The sequence below is a fragment of the Dermacentor albipictus genome, chromosome 3 (assembly GCF_038994185.2).
Source record: "Dermacentor albipictus isolate Rhodes 1998 colony chromosome 3, USDA_Dalb.pri_finalv2, whole genome shotgun sequence".
NCBI classification, from domain to species: Eukaryota; Metazoa; Arthropoda; class Arachnida; order Ixodida; family Ixodidae; genus Dermacentor; species Dermacentor albipictus.
This window is the reverse complement of record NC_091823.1, coordinates 8,075,712-8,092,361: the sequence shown is the minus strand read 5'-3', so window position 1 is coordinate 8,092,361 and position 16,650 is coordinate 8,075,712. Positions and strand designations below refer to the sequence as shown.

At 46.4% G+C, this 16,650-nt stretch overlaps 1 protein-coding gene across 11 annotated transcripts in view; it reads right to left on the bottom strand.

The window, feature by feature from the left end:
• GABA-B-R3 (gamma-aminobutyric acid type B receptor subunit 3) overlaps positions 1-16,650 on the bottom strand; it is a 694,297-nt gene that overhangs the window by 295,868 nt on the left and 381,779 nt on the right. Inside the window, exon 1 of one of the 11 annotated variants that reach the window (XM_070535012.1) lies at positions 7,985-12,039. The exons of the other annotated variants lie outside the window; for them this stretch is intronic. Within the exon in view, the coding sequence (XP_070391113.1) occupies positions 7,985-8,500 (516 nt within the window). The 5' untranslated portion in view covers positions 8,501-12,039. Of the gene's footprint in view, positions 1-7,984; positions 12,040-16,650 lie in introns of those variants that run through there. 11 annotated transcript variants of the gene reach the window in all.

Here is a 16,650-nt window from a genome sequence, read left to right as displayed (position 1 = left end):
TGCGGCCATCAAGCCGCGTCCGGCGCTGAGGTGTGGCTTCCCAGCCTGTCGCTTTCTTGCACGTTCTCAACGGCATTGTTTCGAAAATTCAGTGCGAGTCTATAGACAGATTATCAGCTGCATCTCTCTGTTTACTATGTGACCTGTATACTGCCTGCATTATGAAAGACGTAAGCTGCAAAGCGCCGTGGTTTTTCAGTCACCCTAGCAGTACCGTTCAGGGCTGGCTTTCTCGTGTTCAGCGTTTCTGTATTTCGCTCCCATCGAAGTGCGGCCGCCGCGGTTGGTAATTGAACCCACGATCGTATGCTGATTGAGCTACGCAACGACAAGCGCCATTTTAAAGTGCAAAAGATACTAGGACCATGGCCAGCAAGTTATATACCGCAAAAGACAAATGCATTTTTAAGATAATTTTCAGTAGACACAGAGTTAGCGAACAGTTTATGCTGAGCAGTGCTGTTCAGGTACACGTGAAGTGACGCGCTTACGCTCTTTACTGGGGACGGAACTGGTACGGAGGCGTGAGTTTGAACCTATACGATCCATTTAGTGCGTGAAGAACACTTGCACTTATGTATCAGGACTCCAAAGTGTGTACATTATTCGGGCAGTGGTTTGGATAGACGTCAGTGAACTCTCCCTTGCGAGGTTGGTATGTTTATTTATTTCATTTAATTCTGCCTTTTCTGTTTGTCTTAGTATTATCATTTATTTATTTATTTATTTATTTATGTTTTTTTTTTTTGCAGCCTCACATAGAGAATTGGAGTAATCGAGGTACTCTTTAGCTCAATCTGCAATCCATGCATCACAGAACAGGCACCGAAGCCGAAAGGCTAGCGCGGCGAGTGAAGTCTCGGGCTGATTGCTCGCGACGCGGATAGTTAGTTGGAAAGGACGCTATGCGTAAAACGCTGGAGGACGGTCACAACAGCGCGGCGTTGCCGTATATAGAGGCCGCCATTGCGGGGGCTATTGAACAGCCGTCGTCGATAGCACCATCGCAACCACCGCCCCTCCACCGACTACCTATAATATGCAAAGAAGAGTGATCCAGCAGTGCTGTGAGAAGGCATAATACTGCCGCATGACATACTGCGTGTATCAATTCCTCCTACCGCATGCGTCAATCGGACAGATGACAATTTGCCGGCAGAACGGCGCCTCTGCATTTCTGGGGCAGTATATACGAAAGCGAATCAGAAAGTCCTTGCTCCTATCTTTTTCGCCAAATTACGGCTGTAAATGCGAAGTCAACATATTCATTCCCCGCGGTGGACCTTTCTTGGACCGGTCTGTCCTTATCTGCCGGTAACTCCGTGGCTCGGCGCTGGTGTCAGTTGTTGAAGATGGCAGTTGTGCTTAACACACCCATGGCGTACGAGCAACGAAGTGTGATTCGTTTTCTATGGAGAAAGGGATGAACGCCCATCTAAATCTACAGTGAAGTGCAACCCATACGTACGTGGAAAGGTGTCTCGCTTTCAGAAGTGTGAGGTGGTGGTGTTGTGAGTTTACAAAAGGCCGTGAAGACTTGCATGATAATGAGTGTTCGGCGAGGCCGCGTGCATCACTGACTGCCGACAAGCTCCGGTCATTTCACTAGGAGTGTCTGGACCCCCCCCCCCCCCCCCCCCCGCCCCCCTACTATACAGTCTGGACTTTGTCCCTAGGGACTTCCACGTTTTCGGTCCGCTGAAGAAGTTCCTGGCAGGACAGCGAGTCACACGCAACGATGAAGTCAAGACAGCAGTCCGACGGTAATGCCATGTCCACCGGACGAATTCTACCACAAGGGCGTCTCAAGTTTAGTGCTGCGATGGGACAAATGGGGGTCTAAACCAGTGTGGGGACTATGTGGAAAAATAGTGTAATGTACGTGGAATAGTATGTTATATTTGTAATTTCCTGTATGTACATTCTCTTGGCTAATAAGAAAGAGGGACAAGGACTTTCTGATTTGCCCTCGTATAAATTGGCCTTCCCGCCAAAAATACACATTCGCCGAAAACGATGGTACTGTAGGATACACGTAAACACAATGTGGTAAAACTGCGAACGGGTGGAATCGTGCCAATTCATTGAAGTTTTTGTGAATGCTCGCTTCCCTTGCTGAAGCCGCGATGGCGGCCGAGCAAGTTGGAATAGACGCATGCCTTATGCATTTCGGGCTTTCCGCGAACAAAAGAGGTTTCCGACACCACGTAAGAGAACTAAATTGATTTCTCTTACAAGGCCCGATGATAAAAATTCCGTCGCATTGGCGAAAAGGTGGGAGGGTCTCTTTTTGCCACGCTTGTGCACATACCGTTGTTGACTGCATATGCTTTATCTCCACTGCGTACAGTTGAGCATGAAGAGTGTGCACTTTTTTATCGGCTGATGAAAATCTCTTTGAAAAATAAATCCGCTTGTTAGTTCAAGCGTTTCAGCATGCAGTGCTTCTTTCTTCTTGTGGGAGATCCTCATCCGCTCAAGTTTTTGTTATCCCCTATGTTTTGTCTCGACTGTTTGGAAAATCCAGGCTGTCAGCAATCTTCCGAAGCAGAATTTAAAACTTACAGCTATGCATTCAAATTGTTCCCTCTGAACTCCGCTCTGAGGTTCTAGCAAATGGGCTCAGCTGCCTGGCAAGTCAAGAAGCGCATATTGCGGCGTTCAGCATGAATACAGAACCTTACCGTTATAAGAGAAAATAAAGTTTATTGTACTAAGGAACTCCGGGGGTTAACCTCAGGCTGAGCCTTCTTGTAGAGCCCCACTGGCCATAGCGGCTCGCCGGGCCTGGTCTAGGGTCGCCAGTTGGCTTCCTAGTGCCAGCTCGGAAAGCCGTGCCTCCCAAAACCACGTCGTGAGTGTTTGTGATGAGCTCACCAGCCTGGATACTGCCTGGGCTGGGCACTGGTAAGTAATGTGTGTCAGTGCGGCTGTGTGGTCGTTAAATAGAGCTCTTCGGCGGCCGCTCGTTCTTCATTTTCAAGTACCATCAATTTTTCTTTTTGTACTTTTCCGCTAACGTGTACGTCTTGCAACTTCCTTACAGCCAGGTTCTATTCATACACGCTTTTGTTATCAAATTATTTGCATTTCAGCAACCAAGATATTGGGGCTTAAAAGATAAACTATGAGTAATCTTAATACAGACGTCATGCTAGCTAGGTAAAATCTGCTTGCATAGGCGGTTTATGCCCTTTCGCGCAGACACTTTTTCAGACAAATTAGTCACCAAACACATACTTAACGAAACCACTTATTTAATATGCTTGATATCGCGATTGTGGTATATATTTATATTTGGAACTTAAAGGTAATCGTGTCTGAGGACAACTTCATTATTTGATTGTTCTGGAAGGCTACTGTTCATCATCCAATTTGACACTCATTCAGCTAACTTCGCATTCAGGGGCGCGGAGCTCGACACAATGTCTCGTCGATCGGGGCCTCGTCGTGACGTGGCTCACTGCGAGTGACACATCGTTTGCAAGCGGGACAAAACTACTAAAATCTGCTCTCCTGCTATTGGCTAGCGAGAACAAGCCCCAACTGACTTCTTCACATTCTCTCACGTCCCACAACGGCTTGGCGCTGGGTGGAGATTCAAGTCACTTAATGCGAAATTTATTATAAATATCTGGGAACAGAAGCACTCCAGCAGAATCAAACAAATTGCAGTTGTTTTTAAGTACGATTGTCCTGACGTTTGAAATATAAACGTGCACCATAACCGTGATAGCAAGAAGTTTATTAAGAATATTTTTTAATTATTTTATTACTCTAATTATTCGCGAAAATTGTGACCACTAATGTGCATAAATATTCTGTGCAAGCAAATTTTGCGTTGCTAGCATCCCGTTTTACAGCGGAGCTTGTTATACGCTGTAGGTTGATGCGTGCGTAGGCAAAAAAGATGGCGGCCACCCCAGAGCTATAAGAGGTAAAGCATAAAGCAAAAGCGAATCGCCGGGTCTGCCCCACCTGCGTTTAATGGCGAGGAGTGTCAAAACGTACTGTGATAAAAAAAAGTCGTAATAAACCAAGTAAAACCGGAATACACAGTGATTAGTATGCATTGCGCTTTGACGTCGCGGGCTCTACAGGCAAACCACGTAGATCTCAGGTAGATTCCACCCGTGCAACGGGTAGGCCGCGTGCGGTGAGGTCTGCGGCGCGCCTACGAAGAGCATCGTCGTGAACAGAAGCGGGAATGTGCGCGGCCGCGATGGGTGGCACTATAACGCGGACGAAGATCGCGCCGCAAACGCCTGGTGTATACGCACGTTTGGTCGGGTCACCCCCGCCGACTCCACTCCCGTCGTGGTTGTGGGCGATCTCAACATAGACCTGTCTCGGCCAGACGGAAAGTGGTTCGCGCCGTTTCTCTTGTAAAGGTTCGGCATTCATTTGTTACACAAACATCAGTGCGCCCACGACGCGTCATCGACCGTGTATAGACCACCCATTGGCCGAGAACATTTACAGTGTCGCCACAGAACCGCTGGCCGCAAATCATAGCCATCGTAAAGCGATAGTCATCTTGGTGACCAAATAATATATATAAAAATCAAACAAATGAAGGTGAAAATTAAAAAAAAGCATTGAGTGTGCAATTTAATAAAACAACAACAAAAAAAATCGTGAGAAAACGAAATTAATTGGGGTATGTGCCTATTACTTTCAATCAACGCATCTATTATGAATGTACTTATAGCCATATATCCAGTCCACCTACACAGAATGGAATTGAATTTTTTGTTGAAAGCACTCTTAGCTTAACTTGAAAACACTGCATATACGTACCTTACCCTCATTGCTCCATATCTTCTCATGGCTCTACAAGTATTCCTTACAACACAGAAAAGGTGGCACGAAGACAAAGCGAGTTATAGACCGTCTATGAACACGAATGGAGGTGTAGGGGGCAGCGATGCACAAGACACGATGAAAAAATAAATAAAGGCTTGCAAACAAATTACTGTTTGGGTACCTGGCGCCATAGTCTCAGCCACTGACCACGTGCATTTTATTGGCATATAATTTCACCGAAACTCCACAGCGGGTTTCCTCGTTAAACATACTCAAACTTGTGCGTCAAAAATTAAGAAAATCCACACAGACACAGGGAACCAAGCGCGAGCTATCTAAGTAACTGTCTAAATGGACGGTTGAGAGTCCGCGCTTGACAGTCGAGGGCGGCAGGAAACTAGGTGGGGGTAGCAAAGCGAGGAAATTTGCAGGCGCAAGTTGGAATCAGCTAGTGCAAGACAGGAGCATTTAGAAATCACCGGGAGAGGCCTTCGTCGTGCACTGGACATAAAAAAAGGCTGCTGCTGCTTATGATGATGAGGATGAACCAGGCTAAAATAAACGAGGCACACAACACGCATACTATATCGTGCGAGTTCCTAAACAACATGAGGTGCCAGTGCTCCATCTTGTCGTCCCTTTTAGGATCGAGTGCCTATCTCCGGTGAACATGACCCAGCTGTTCTCCTCCAACATTTCTGCAACAGGAATTAGCTAGGTTGTGGGCAGCGAATTAAATAATGTGCTTCGTGCCTACTACTGCGCTGGTATATAAATGATACCATCGGCCCTACAAGGGGACCAGCCAAGTGGCTTTATACAATTCTTCACCTTCTTTCGCGGGGAATAAGGGCGGTTGCATCCGGGGCTCGTATTAGTTTGTGGTCACAACATCTGTCTCAATAAAGCGTAAACCTTACTACGATAATTTGGCTTTTTGCTAGCAACTTCGCCACTCAGAAACCACCGGCATGCACCTCAAAGTCAATGCAGGTGCTCTGCACTGTTGAGCAGGCTAGCCACGATTTTATGCTGGCGTGTAATAACTGCATATAGACAAGAAGGTAATTAAGCTAGATTAGAGTCAGCTACGTCAATACACCGTAAGAACTTATAAGTACCTAGTTCCCCATAAATACGCGCGCAAATATCACACACGCGAAGGTAACAAACCTGCAAAAAGAAAAATGAAAAAAAAAACAATGAATACGCGACTCACATGTGTACTCACGTTAAGCAAAAGTTCATGTGCACTCTGCAGTAAATACACTACTATACGCACGACACACGAATGTCATTTTTTAAGTAGTCTTGACATCAAAAACTTAATATACATGGAGTTCATAAGAATCGACAAATCAAATCAAATTATGTAGAATGCTGTCTACAACGAAATCTTATATGGGGGCCGTTAAAGCACATATTTGTTTAGCGGGGCATGACAATGTACAAAGTACTTTCGCAATGGAAATTTCACGTCAGTTCAAATGACTTAACGCAAAAATGGACTCGCTGTGGGTTGTATTGTCAACAGTCTATGCTGTAATATTGTGGACAGCCTATGGACAGCCTGTGTCAGAAGAAGAGCTTCAGGTGTCACAGTAGGTACAATTGCGGGTTGTCTTCTTTTTCATGCTGTGTAAAATTCGAGGTGTGTATATTAGCACCCTTTCCATCTCCTCCCTTTCTCCAGTGAATTTCCACCTTGCACAGGCGACGTCCAGTTGCAAACGGTGCGGAATGGTACCTAAGGTACGGTCAATTTTCGTGTTACAGAAATTGTAGAGTCTAGTCGATAAAGGAATGACACCTTGGTTTTCTCGTTGAGCCACATTTCTTCAGAGAGCGTCCTCGACAACCTACGTAGTTGGCATCAAATTGAACGAATTCCAAATTGGTGATCAAATTTAATGAATGAGCATCAGCCGCCAGTCAGCCGGTTGTCTCATTTCGACTTACACCGGTGTGACTGCAGGTGATCCACTGAATGAACTCGATGAGCGGAAAATGAAGCGGTGGTCAGCTTTGTATGCCGTAGAATAACTCAATCTCCCTTTCCATTCTGGTCGAAAGCAGCGTCGGGATGATGTAACAGTTCTATTCTAATTATTGTCCGTATCGCGCTTTTTCAGTGGTTCATGCGGCGCTCTACCTATGTTCTCACTACGATAGTTGCGAGCGGTGGATGACAAAGGAACAGAATCAAGCGAAAGAAATTGTTGCACTATAGCCGCCCTAATGAGCGTCGCCTGTTCCAGCCGATCATGGCATCACATCGATTTCCTTCAGCTTATTGCGAGCATTCTGTGGAGCGAGCTTGTATACACACCTCAAACAAAGCTGCATTTGCGTTCTTCACTTAGATATGAGAAAACTTCGTCAGACGCGCTGTGGATCTAAGGCTTTTGTGGCTGAGCAACAACAAATGAGGCGGAAAACGATTGGCTTCATCGTTGGTGCACGGTGCACGTCATTGGCCTCGCAACAGGCAGGAAAATCGGCGAAGAAAAACAAAATACCTTTAACCTCCTCGCACCTCGTTACACTAGTCAATGTCTTGGCATATCTCCCACCTTGTTCTCGATCATCATCATCATATATCGCTTGTACAATTAATAAATTGATGCGCGGCACAGTTATAGTTGTCAATATGACATGTTTGCAGGTTTATAACCATAAAGCGATTCCGCTGAACATTAACCTCTGTCCCCAGAGCTTTACTTCTTTCTACGCGGAGTGTCAGGCGGAAGACCTGTCCATAATCGGGCTACTAGAGGTGACGAACTCCGATAATACGACAAATTTCACACTTTCTGAAGACCGTGTTATAAAGGCTAGAATATCAGGGGGGAAAAACGCCTTCTAAGCGATCTCGTTGCTCTTGTGAGAGCCAAGCAATTTCACCTGGCTCAATTTCGTCTGGCGTTTTCTAAGGCCCTTGTTCGCCGTTACGGTCATAATCTTCACAAATACGCGTATATGCTGCTAAAATAAACTTGTACTATAAAAAAAGAAACCTGTACAATATTGCTGCAAAAAATCTCACTTGTCAAAGACGCACTCGTCTACTTCGGCGTAAGGCAATGGGAGCGAAGCCGAACGCGAGAGTAATGGGCTACAAGCCAGCGCCAATGTGGACACACAAAAAAAAAAAAAATGTCGCACGGTGCCAACTCACCCTCGTGTCGTTGTCGTACATCTCGAGCACGTGCCCGGGAACCACGTGGCGCTCGTTGACGTGTCGGATGGCCAGCCGCGCCGCGGCCCTCTCGGCACGACCGCCCTTCGCGGCCTCGCAGCTGCCCGTGAGTTCGAACAGGCCGAGCAGGTACACCGTCTTGCGCGCGTCACGGTCCACCTCCACGGATGCCGAAGGTGGCGGGAACGGTTCCCGATACTCCAGCAGCGGCGCCGAATCATTCCGTAACGGCAACAGGTCGTAGTGTTGCTCCACGGAGGGCGACGACGAAGAGAGCAGCTCGCCGTCAGCGTCGCTGGCGTTCACCGGGTCCAAGCTGAGCACGAGAGTGGTGTCGTTCAAGAAGACGTCCCAAGGTCCCGTCTCGTTCAAACCGACAGCGTCGACAGTGTGGACGTCGTAGTAGCTGACCGACGGCTCACCCGCGCGCACGAGGAGAAGAAGACAACACGAGAGCAGGGCGCCGCACCGCAGACGCCTCGTCGTCACCACCATGGAGTCTGGCCGGCCGAGGGGCCACGTGAGCCAAGCATCCCACCACCGACGGCAGCAGCGAGCACGTGGAGACGCCCGGCGACGCGGGTGCGACGAACGCTTCTCGCGCGCAAGAAGCCTACGCACGCACTATTGGCCGCCTGCACGGAGAGTTGGGCGACGCGCCTTGCGACACGGTCGTCGCCTCTGGTCAATCATCTTCGTCGAGATTTGTTCTCTTTCCTCGTCGTAGGCCTCTGTCTATTTTCTCTTTCGTCACTCAGTCCGAGTGTGATTAGCCGCTGGCCGCTTCTTTTGCCAAAACGAAATGTCACCAAGTCTTAGCAATTGAGTCGAGACCCGTGTATAAACAAAAGGCGGCGAGGCGCGTCGCGGGCTTATCCGCACGGCTAATATTTTGTGAGACAACAAGACTGTCTACTGCTCCCGTGGGACTGCTTCTCGAACGAAACTTCCAAGCGTTGTGTAGGACACAAGCTAAATGTCCTCTGCACGAACAGATCGAGCTTCTGTGGCGTAACTAACATTCGGCGGCGTAAAAAAAAAAGAGACTGTCAGTGCACGTGCGCAACACAATGACGCAAGCTGCCTACGGCAAGAACCTAGTTCGCAAAAAGCCGGCCGGATGCCACACATTCTGAAGAAAACACTTCATTCTACGGCTATGTGAAAGCATCACATCTACATGGAGGTAAAGAAACATGTAGACAACACCGTCTTGCCATTGTACAGATCAGTTCTTACAAGCAGAAACCAATCAGAAGCCCCGCTCCGGATAGTAGCAGATGTTCACGTGTTGCTTGGAAGGTGCATGAGGTTTTGAAGCGAATGTTCTTTAAATGGATGTTCCATTCACTGGAGAGCGTTCATTTAGAGAGAATACTTACTTTATCGAGAGGCCCTTACGCGGCGAACTACCTGCACATTGAAAGTCAACAAACCTCGCATGCATCAACGTCGCAATGCCATCGGCGTATGCGGGACAAATAGCAGAAGAGAAAAAAAAAACGGCAAAGACTTCTTCATGGACTTCCGCCTACTGGCCCGGAAAGCACGATGATATTTGACCTTTCTCGGCTCATGTACTTCGCGCTAATGGAAGGCTGCCGCATATCGGGCCAAAAACTGCGCGGTGCCGCCCACGTGTGCAATCACCATGGCGCACGCATGTCACGGCAAGTCTGCGGACTGTTCGGCCTGACGAAACACAGGCGGCGCTCCGCGTGCGGGGTCAGTGAAGTGTTGTCACGATCACTGGTGCGTGGTGACGGAGCTCTTCACTTCGAGAAGGAACGCCACACCGCCCAGGCGCCTTCGACACGTTTATGTAAGGTGCGGAAAAGAAGCCCATGTCACGGAAACCTCGTGCTACTGTATGTGGCACTCGCTTTTGTGAAAAGCAATATGAAAGCTGTTGCAGAACCTTGTATACGTACAAATTTATTTTTGTTGTGCACCTTTTTTAAGAAAGCCCGCAGCCGGGGTCGCTTATGCAGATCGCAAGAATTTAAACTGCGAGAATACCTAATAATTGTTTCTGAAACTGTTGTTTATAGACAACTGTTTTCTGCTAACTCTTCTCAGATTGAGTGATTTTACCTAAGTAAATCGTTGTTGAAACTGCTGGATAATAAATACTGGGCCTCTCGGTTCCATTTATTATCGTTCTTTGCTGAACAGACAGCAATTTCTAACGGTTTCTTCAATGTACATCACTGTGGCCATTTCCGTTTGGGCGGAATGCAGCAGTGTGCAAAAGTGATAAGAACTCTACAGCGGTGTACTTACAGGATCATCTACCGGTGATCCTTTTTTAAATTGTGAGGTAATGGGCCTCTCTTAGCGATATAAAGCTTTCCTCAAAGAAGTATAGTCCGACTAGGGGCAAATCATTGTAGCTCAACGAATGGGTAACCCGAAGGAAATGCTTTTTCCAGGACATGATTCATCACATTGCGTATTGTTCTAAGTAACGCTCACGGGTTGAAAACTGAGACGTAGAATCAATTGCGGTCAAGGGAGTAGCCTTTGGCAATGTGTTCAAGAACAGTCTGAGCAATGGCAATGTAAGCAGGAGGACCGTGTACTGAAAATCGTCCTTGCCAGCACTATCCAAATGTCCCTTCCCGGACATGCGTGTGTCCCGCGCACGTTCTCTGATTATTTCGCGTCTTTTCGCTTCTTCCGTCCCTGTTCAACTATTCAAGAACTCGCCCCCAGCAAGCGACTGTTATACATATTCAATATCTATAGCACGCAACTTCCTTAGCGAATTGCGTAGAACATTAGTGGAGAGATATCAGCCATGCCTTCATAGAGCGGATGCGAGTACGAAGCCGACAAGGAGGAACGTCTAACTGTGCATGTTAGCGTCATAGCATAGACAAATAACTCTCTGCAGGCAAGCACTACTTTTCGGCAAGCAGTTGACTCCGGTGCCAGAGTCTCTTAGACGCTTACGTTCTGTCAAATTTCCTACGATGTCTTGTCAAGCTTTCCCCTTAGGAAAGATAAATACATAAAAACTTGCAGCGCAATGGGTATGAATGTCCTTTTTGGGCAAAAGATGTACGGGAATGTAAAGCAATAACAGTAGTATGGCTACGACGGGTTATATGCCCTTTAACAAAGTTACCCGCTAATATTTCATCGGTGTTTCGGCGTACATGAAACGTTTCCGGTAAACACTTGCAACATCTTGAGTGAAGTGTTCCTTTTTGTGTGATTACAAATATTCTGCTTCGTGCGGCTGGATGGGTTGTTTCTTCCGTAACACCATCATCAGTTATGCGCTACTCACTTGGCCACTTTGATGCCAGCAGGTGCGAATGACCGTGCAGAATAAGGCACGCCTTAGCTGTGTTGTGCACCAATTACTCACGCAGTGTTTTTTTTTTACTTAGTATTACGGACACTAATTGCTGACAGTCAGTTGTATATCAATATGCTCACGTATGCTGTGCCACCACCGAAACTCTGACATACCGAAAAGAGGAAGACAGACTAGCAAAGCCACCCAAGTCAGCCGCGTGAGGTCAGCAAGAAACGTCGTGCTCCCCACGTGTCACGTCGCGAGGTGGTCTTCCAGGATAAATGGAGCGGCAAAACGCACCCGCACGAAGTCGTGACGCTCGTAAACACTCACACGCGGACCGCACAGCCACGAGAGCAGGACGGCCTAGAAGGAACCAAGTGAAACTGATTGCACGGAGACAGACACAAAGGCTTCACGACGTCGCCCACAAGCACGTTTTCACAATACGGACGAGAAGTCGATGGGCCGGCGTCAAAACATGAAACCCCGGTGCTCGCCTCAACCATCATGACGTGGGCCGGGACACCGTTGAAGCCATGCCGCTGCACACTGCGAAAGCACCGATTGACAAAGGAAGCACGCGTTCTGGAGTCGTCGTGCGGGCCTCGAACCCGAATCTCAGTGGCTTCCACACGGCAACTCAGAACTAAGACGCGCGTGCCTGAGCTGTGGCCCGCCTGGCCGTAGACGGCGTCTCAGCCTCGTCCGGTGTGGTACCGGTCGCTCGCGCTGCAGCCGTCGGTTTGCGCGCGCGCAACTTGGAGCGCTCGCTCGCGTTGCGCCGGAGGAGGAGGAGGAGGGAAGGCGAGGGGGCGCGAGTGGTCCTCGCGAACGGAGCGCCGCGCGCTGGCGGCCGCGGCCGACGGCCGAGAATCCCCTTTCTTTCGCTGGCAGTTCACTAGGGATGCGCAAATGTTCGAAATTTCCGCATAACGAACCGAGCAGTGCCCTACTAGATTCGGTCTTCGAGCGGAATAATCACTATTCCCAAATGGGAATACTTCTCGAATGTCGTCTGCCACAGAGTTGGCAGACGACAGAGACAATGCGTGCACTTTCACGTTTCCTAGGTGACACGGGCCTGGACTCACGCCTGTGATACCAGTTGTGCAATGTGTCCTTCACCTCGTTCCTCCCATTATCATCCCCATTGTGACCCTCTTTCTTCCCCTCTCCCCCTTCCCTTACGTAGAGTAGCAAGCCAGATGCTCCATTATACGGCCGACCTCTCTACAGTTTCCAATCATTAAAAAATACTTCTTCTTCTTCTCGAATGCTTCTCAAATATTTCAAGACGTCAACTGCACCTTATTAAGCATTAAATTGGTGCAAAAGTACGCTACATTTTCACCCTGCGAGCATAGTATAGGCACAAAACACAACTTGCGTAGTGTAGCCAAGGAGGTTAAAGAAAAACTGCTGACGTGGAAGCTCCCGTAGCTTCTTACTAGGAAAGGTGAAGCCGATGCTTGCACCTCCTTCGCCTGAAATAAAGACTTGTCGGGCGATGATCGCTTACAGATTAAGTGATTTGGCTTTCTCATTGTAATGCTAGGCAAAGTGGAAAATAAAAGCTGGTTGTTCCCAGCGAAAATAGTATCTTCCGAATATTGATGACGTTTTTCCCAATAAAATATCCCAGGTTATTCAGATTTCAAGCTAAATCGAGTAATACAGAGACACATTTAGGTAAGTATCTGTCTGGTAGAATAGGTCATGATTAATCAAGGAGGTTGATTTACTGATGGGAATTGGGCGAAGAGCGCTTCTTCGTCATTTTCATCGTTTGCTTCTAATTTTATCGTGCCCCTCCTGTGCGGCTTCATCTTCGAGACATAGTTTCCACTTCATCCGTTTTTCTTTAATCTCCTTGAGTGAACTACGTTACTTAAGTTCATTCGCACTCTCTGAAACGCCCTGTGCATGCGGAGAAACTACTTGCTTGGTCCTAATGCTAAATTGGTGCTTTTAATAAGCAACGATTCATAACGCAGTATGTTACGGCAGAAACTTGATAACTTTAAGAATACTAGGATGTGAACATCGTTTTATGTGAGTTGTAATAACGGTTGTTCATTATTCGCAAACTATTTGAAAACTGTTCAGTTTGATTAGCTTCCGGCATTATTGGATTCGTATTCGATTCGGTCTCAAATATCGCTATCCGTATACAGGTCACTTACGGCTGAAAGCTGCGCGGCAACCTCACGACAAATAAATGTTTTGATAAATGTAAAGATATAAAAACACGAACGAGCGGGGCGTAAAATAAAGCTTCGCCATAGAATACAATAAAGTTGTCCGTGCCGTTCTTGCTGCTCAAGTGACTATGCGGCCAGTTCTCAGTGGCGCAAGCCACCAATGAGAATTGCTTGTGGGGAGAGGGAAGTGCGACGGCAGTTTCATATTAATTTATACCACACTCTTAGGTTACACTCTGCGTAATAAGGTAAACTGAAATAATAATATGATGCCAGTTCGAATTACATGGCCATTTTTAAATGTGGAAACCTGTAACAAGACCTTCATGACAAGTCCCTTACAGTTCCCACTATAAACACGGGCGTCAAAGTTCGTAACAAAGAATTTAATTATTGTAATTAGCTTAATTTATGAATTAATTTGTTTTGTTTTGCTTGCAAATGATGACAGCCTCGGTAGTTCGATTATACAGTTCGCAGGTGTCTTTAAGTGGTCGAAGCGCGCGCGCACGCACGCACACACGCACACGAAATGTACAAGAAATTAATGCAGATGAGAAGCGCCTTACAAGAATCCCCTGTGATCCTTGCTGATATTCTTCTTAAAGCACCTGCTTTATTATGCGCGATATGCGACCCGGTCTTACGCAAAACGAGCATATGTGCAAGAATTTGCAATTTGCAAACGTGCAGGAATTTTGTTTTCGAGGGATATTATAGCATTTAGTGGAAGACTGTTTATACGGTTCAGGCCGAGATGAACACCGGTTTTACGTGGATATGAAAACGTTGCTTATATATATTTGTAATTTATTTCATAACTTACTAGGGTACAATTGATTTGCGATGTTATTGTAGAGAAAATGACGGCAGCAGCAACAAAAGTGCACTAGGGACAAATCGCGAAGATGAAGCTTGCTTTACATTGGTTCACTAGTATACTGATGTTTAGGTACATAGTTACAAAAAACATGTACTGAAAATTAATCTGGGGTTACACACAAGGTAAGCTTTCTCTCCTCACCCCGAACATGCCATCTGGTTAACCTCCCTGTCTTCCCTCTTCTCTGTCTCTGTCTCTCTCTAGGATTACTGAAATGTCATAATTATTTAGAGTATTTGTGTAGGCAAATAAATTTTAACCTATTGATAACTAAGCCAGTTATATCTGCGGCTTCATTAATATAAATGGGTCTCCTTAAACACTGGAAGCCATATACTTATTGGCACATATAAAATTATTGTGAGCATACGTGACAGTGTGCTTTCTTTTCCAGGATGTGCTCCACAGTTGTCTGTAATATTGCATTCCACAGGTAAGGAATAGTTCGTCTGAAGAGAAAATTCTAGAGACATTTCGAAGTTGTAGATGTCTAGAGGGTATCATGCAGCACATTTGTGCTTGTGGTAAGCGAAACGCTTACCAATTTCGAACTGCTGGCATATCAATACGAAACATGGTAGGAGTACAACGTGCACAAGGAAGAGCAGAGTGAAGAAATTTTGGAGCTGTAAGCGGATTGGGGGCGCTGTACTAATTTTTCAAACTCGAGTCGTGGAGCCGTCAAAACTTTACTCCGAGCAGCGAACTATTAAAATTCATATGCAAATGCTAAATAAGGCTGCTTTGAACATCGAGAACTGTTGTGAGAGAACCTCGAAATTTATAGAATCAATCAATGACACTACTTTTTTAGGTTCATAACTGTTACTTGGGGAGCGTTCATTAAAAGGAAAATTGTACTCATAATTCATCGGACTGTAGCAGGATTCTCTAAAGGATACCGATACGAATTTCTCATTGTCATTCAGATGATAATGTTCCCTTTCATCAATTTTCCTCCGTCTTCCTGGCTCTCGCAAAACTCAGGATTTGCCATATTAAGAGCGTTCATTGTAACTGTGGTCACCACTCTATATCGCTTGGGCAAAGCACGCAGACATTGGTATTCGCTGTCTCTTCTTATGTCTACTCTTGATAACCCTTACCCAGGGAAAACACGGGGAATGCGGGAGATGGAAATTTAAGACGATAAGCAAGACGATGAGCAAAACATTGTTGCGTTTTGCTCATCGTCTTGACAAAGGAACGAAATTCTGTCCATCCAACTGAACAGTTGAAATCTATGTGAATCAAATAGTGAATTGGTTAATTGATGCGTACAGTTGTATTTACATTTATCCCATGCAATTTAAAATCACGCCCACGTTTATCCAACACCAAGATCACAAAATTACGCAATATTCAACTTTTTGCACTACACCGCTGGCAAGCTATGCTGATATGCAAATAAGTCAGGCGAATGCACAGTGTGAGACGTCAACGCAGTGATTTCACGCGGGAAAGGCAGCGTTTGGTGCTTGTCAAGGGAATAATGGCGATTACAGGTGTATGCATATATAGAGATGTGGTGGTGGTGGTGTGTCGTATGTATACAGGCGATAGTTTAGCCTGGTGGTCGGGGCCGGAAATTGTATATAGCTAGATACTACACATATCTCTAGCTACATTTCAGGATTCTGCACATCTTGTGTCAGAGAGACACATGCCCATTCTGGAAGACAGGCCAAGGCGCACCTACTGGCACATATCGAATAAATAATGCACATAAAAATAAAGTAAATCAAAGATTATGTCGACTATAACACGCTATTCCATTGAAAGGTCAGTGTACTTTAGGGAAAATATGAGCCGATGTGTTATGTTGACGTGTCGTGCAGAAACTTTTTTTTTTACTACACATTGCAGTGTGTGTGTAATGCAAATGAGCTTTCCCAGTCAGCATAGATAGGTTATATAAGGTTGTTTGCTGGCACTTGCATTCGGCGTCCATATAAATTTCGTATCCGCAAATAAATCCGCCGACGTACCGATGGAGCCAGCAGGAGACAGCAGCCATCAGACAATAGCGGCAGTGGCAGCAGCATGCCAGCCACTGTCCTGCCGTGTAAGATCGATCAAGTAATTTTTCTGAAAGCTAAAGAAAACATAACAAGGAGAAGCTGCGTAACCTGCTTCATGCGGTGTATGGCAGCGTTTACCCCTCAGCTGTGCCATCAGTCCGGCTCGTGTTAGGAAGGACAAATAATACGGAAGCATGCGCGATCGGTGTTCGGCGCACCTTGAGGGAGCT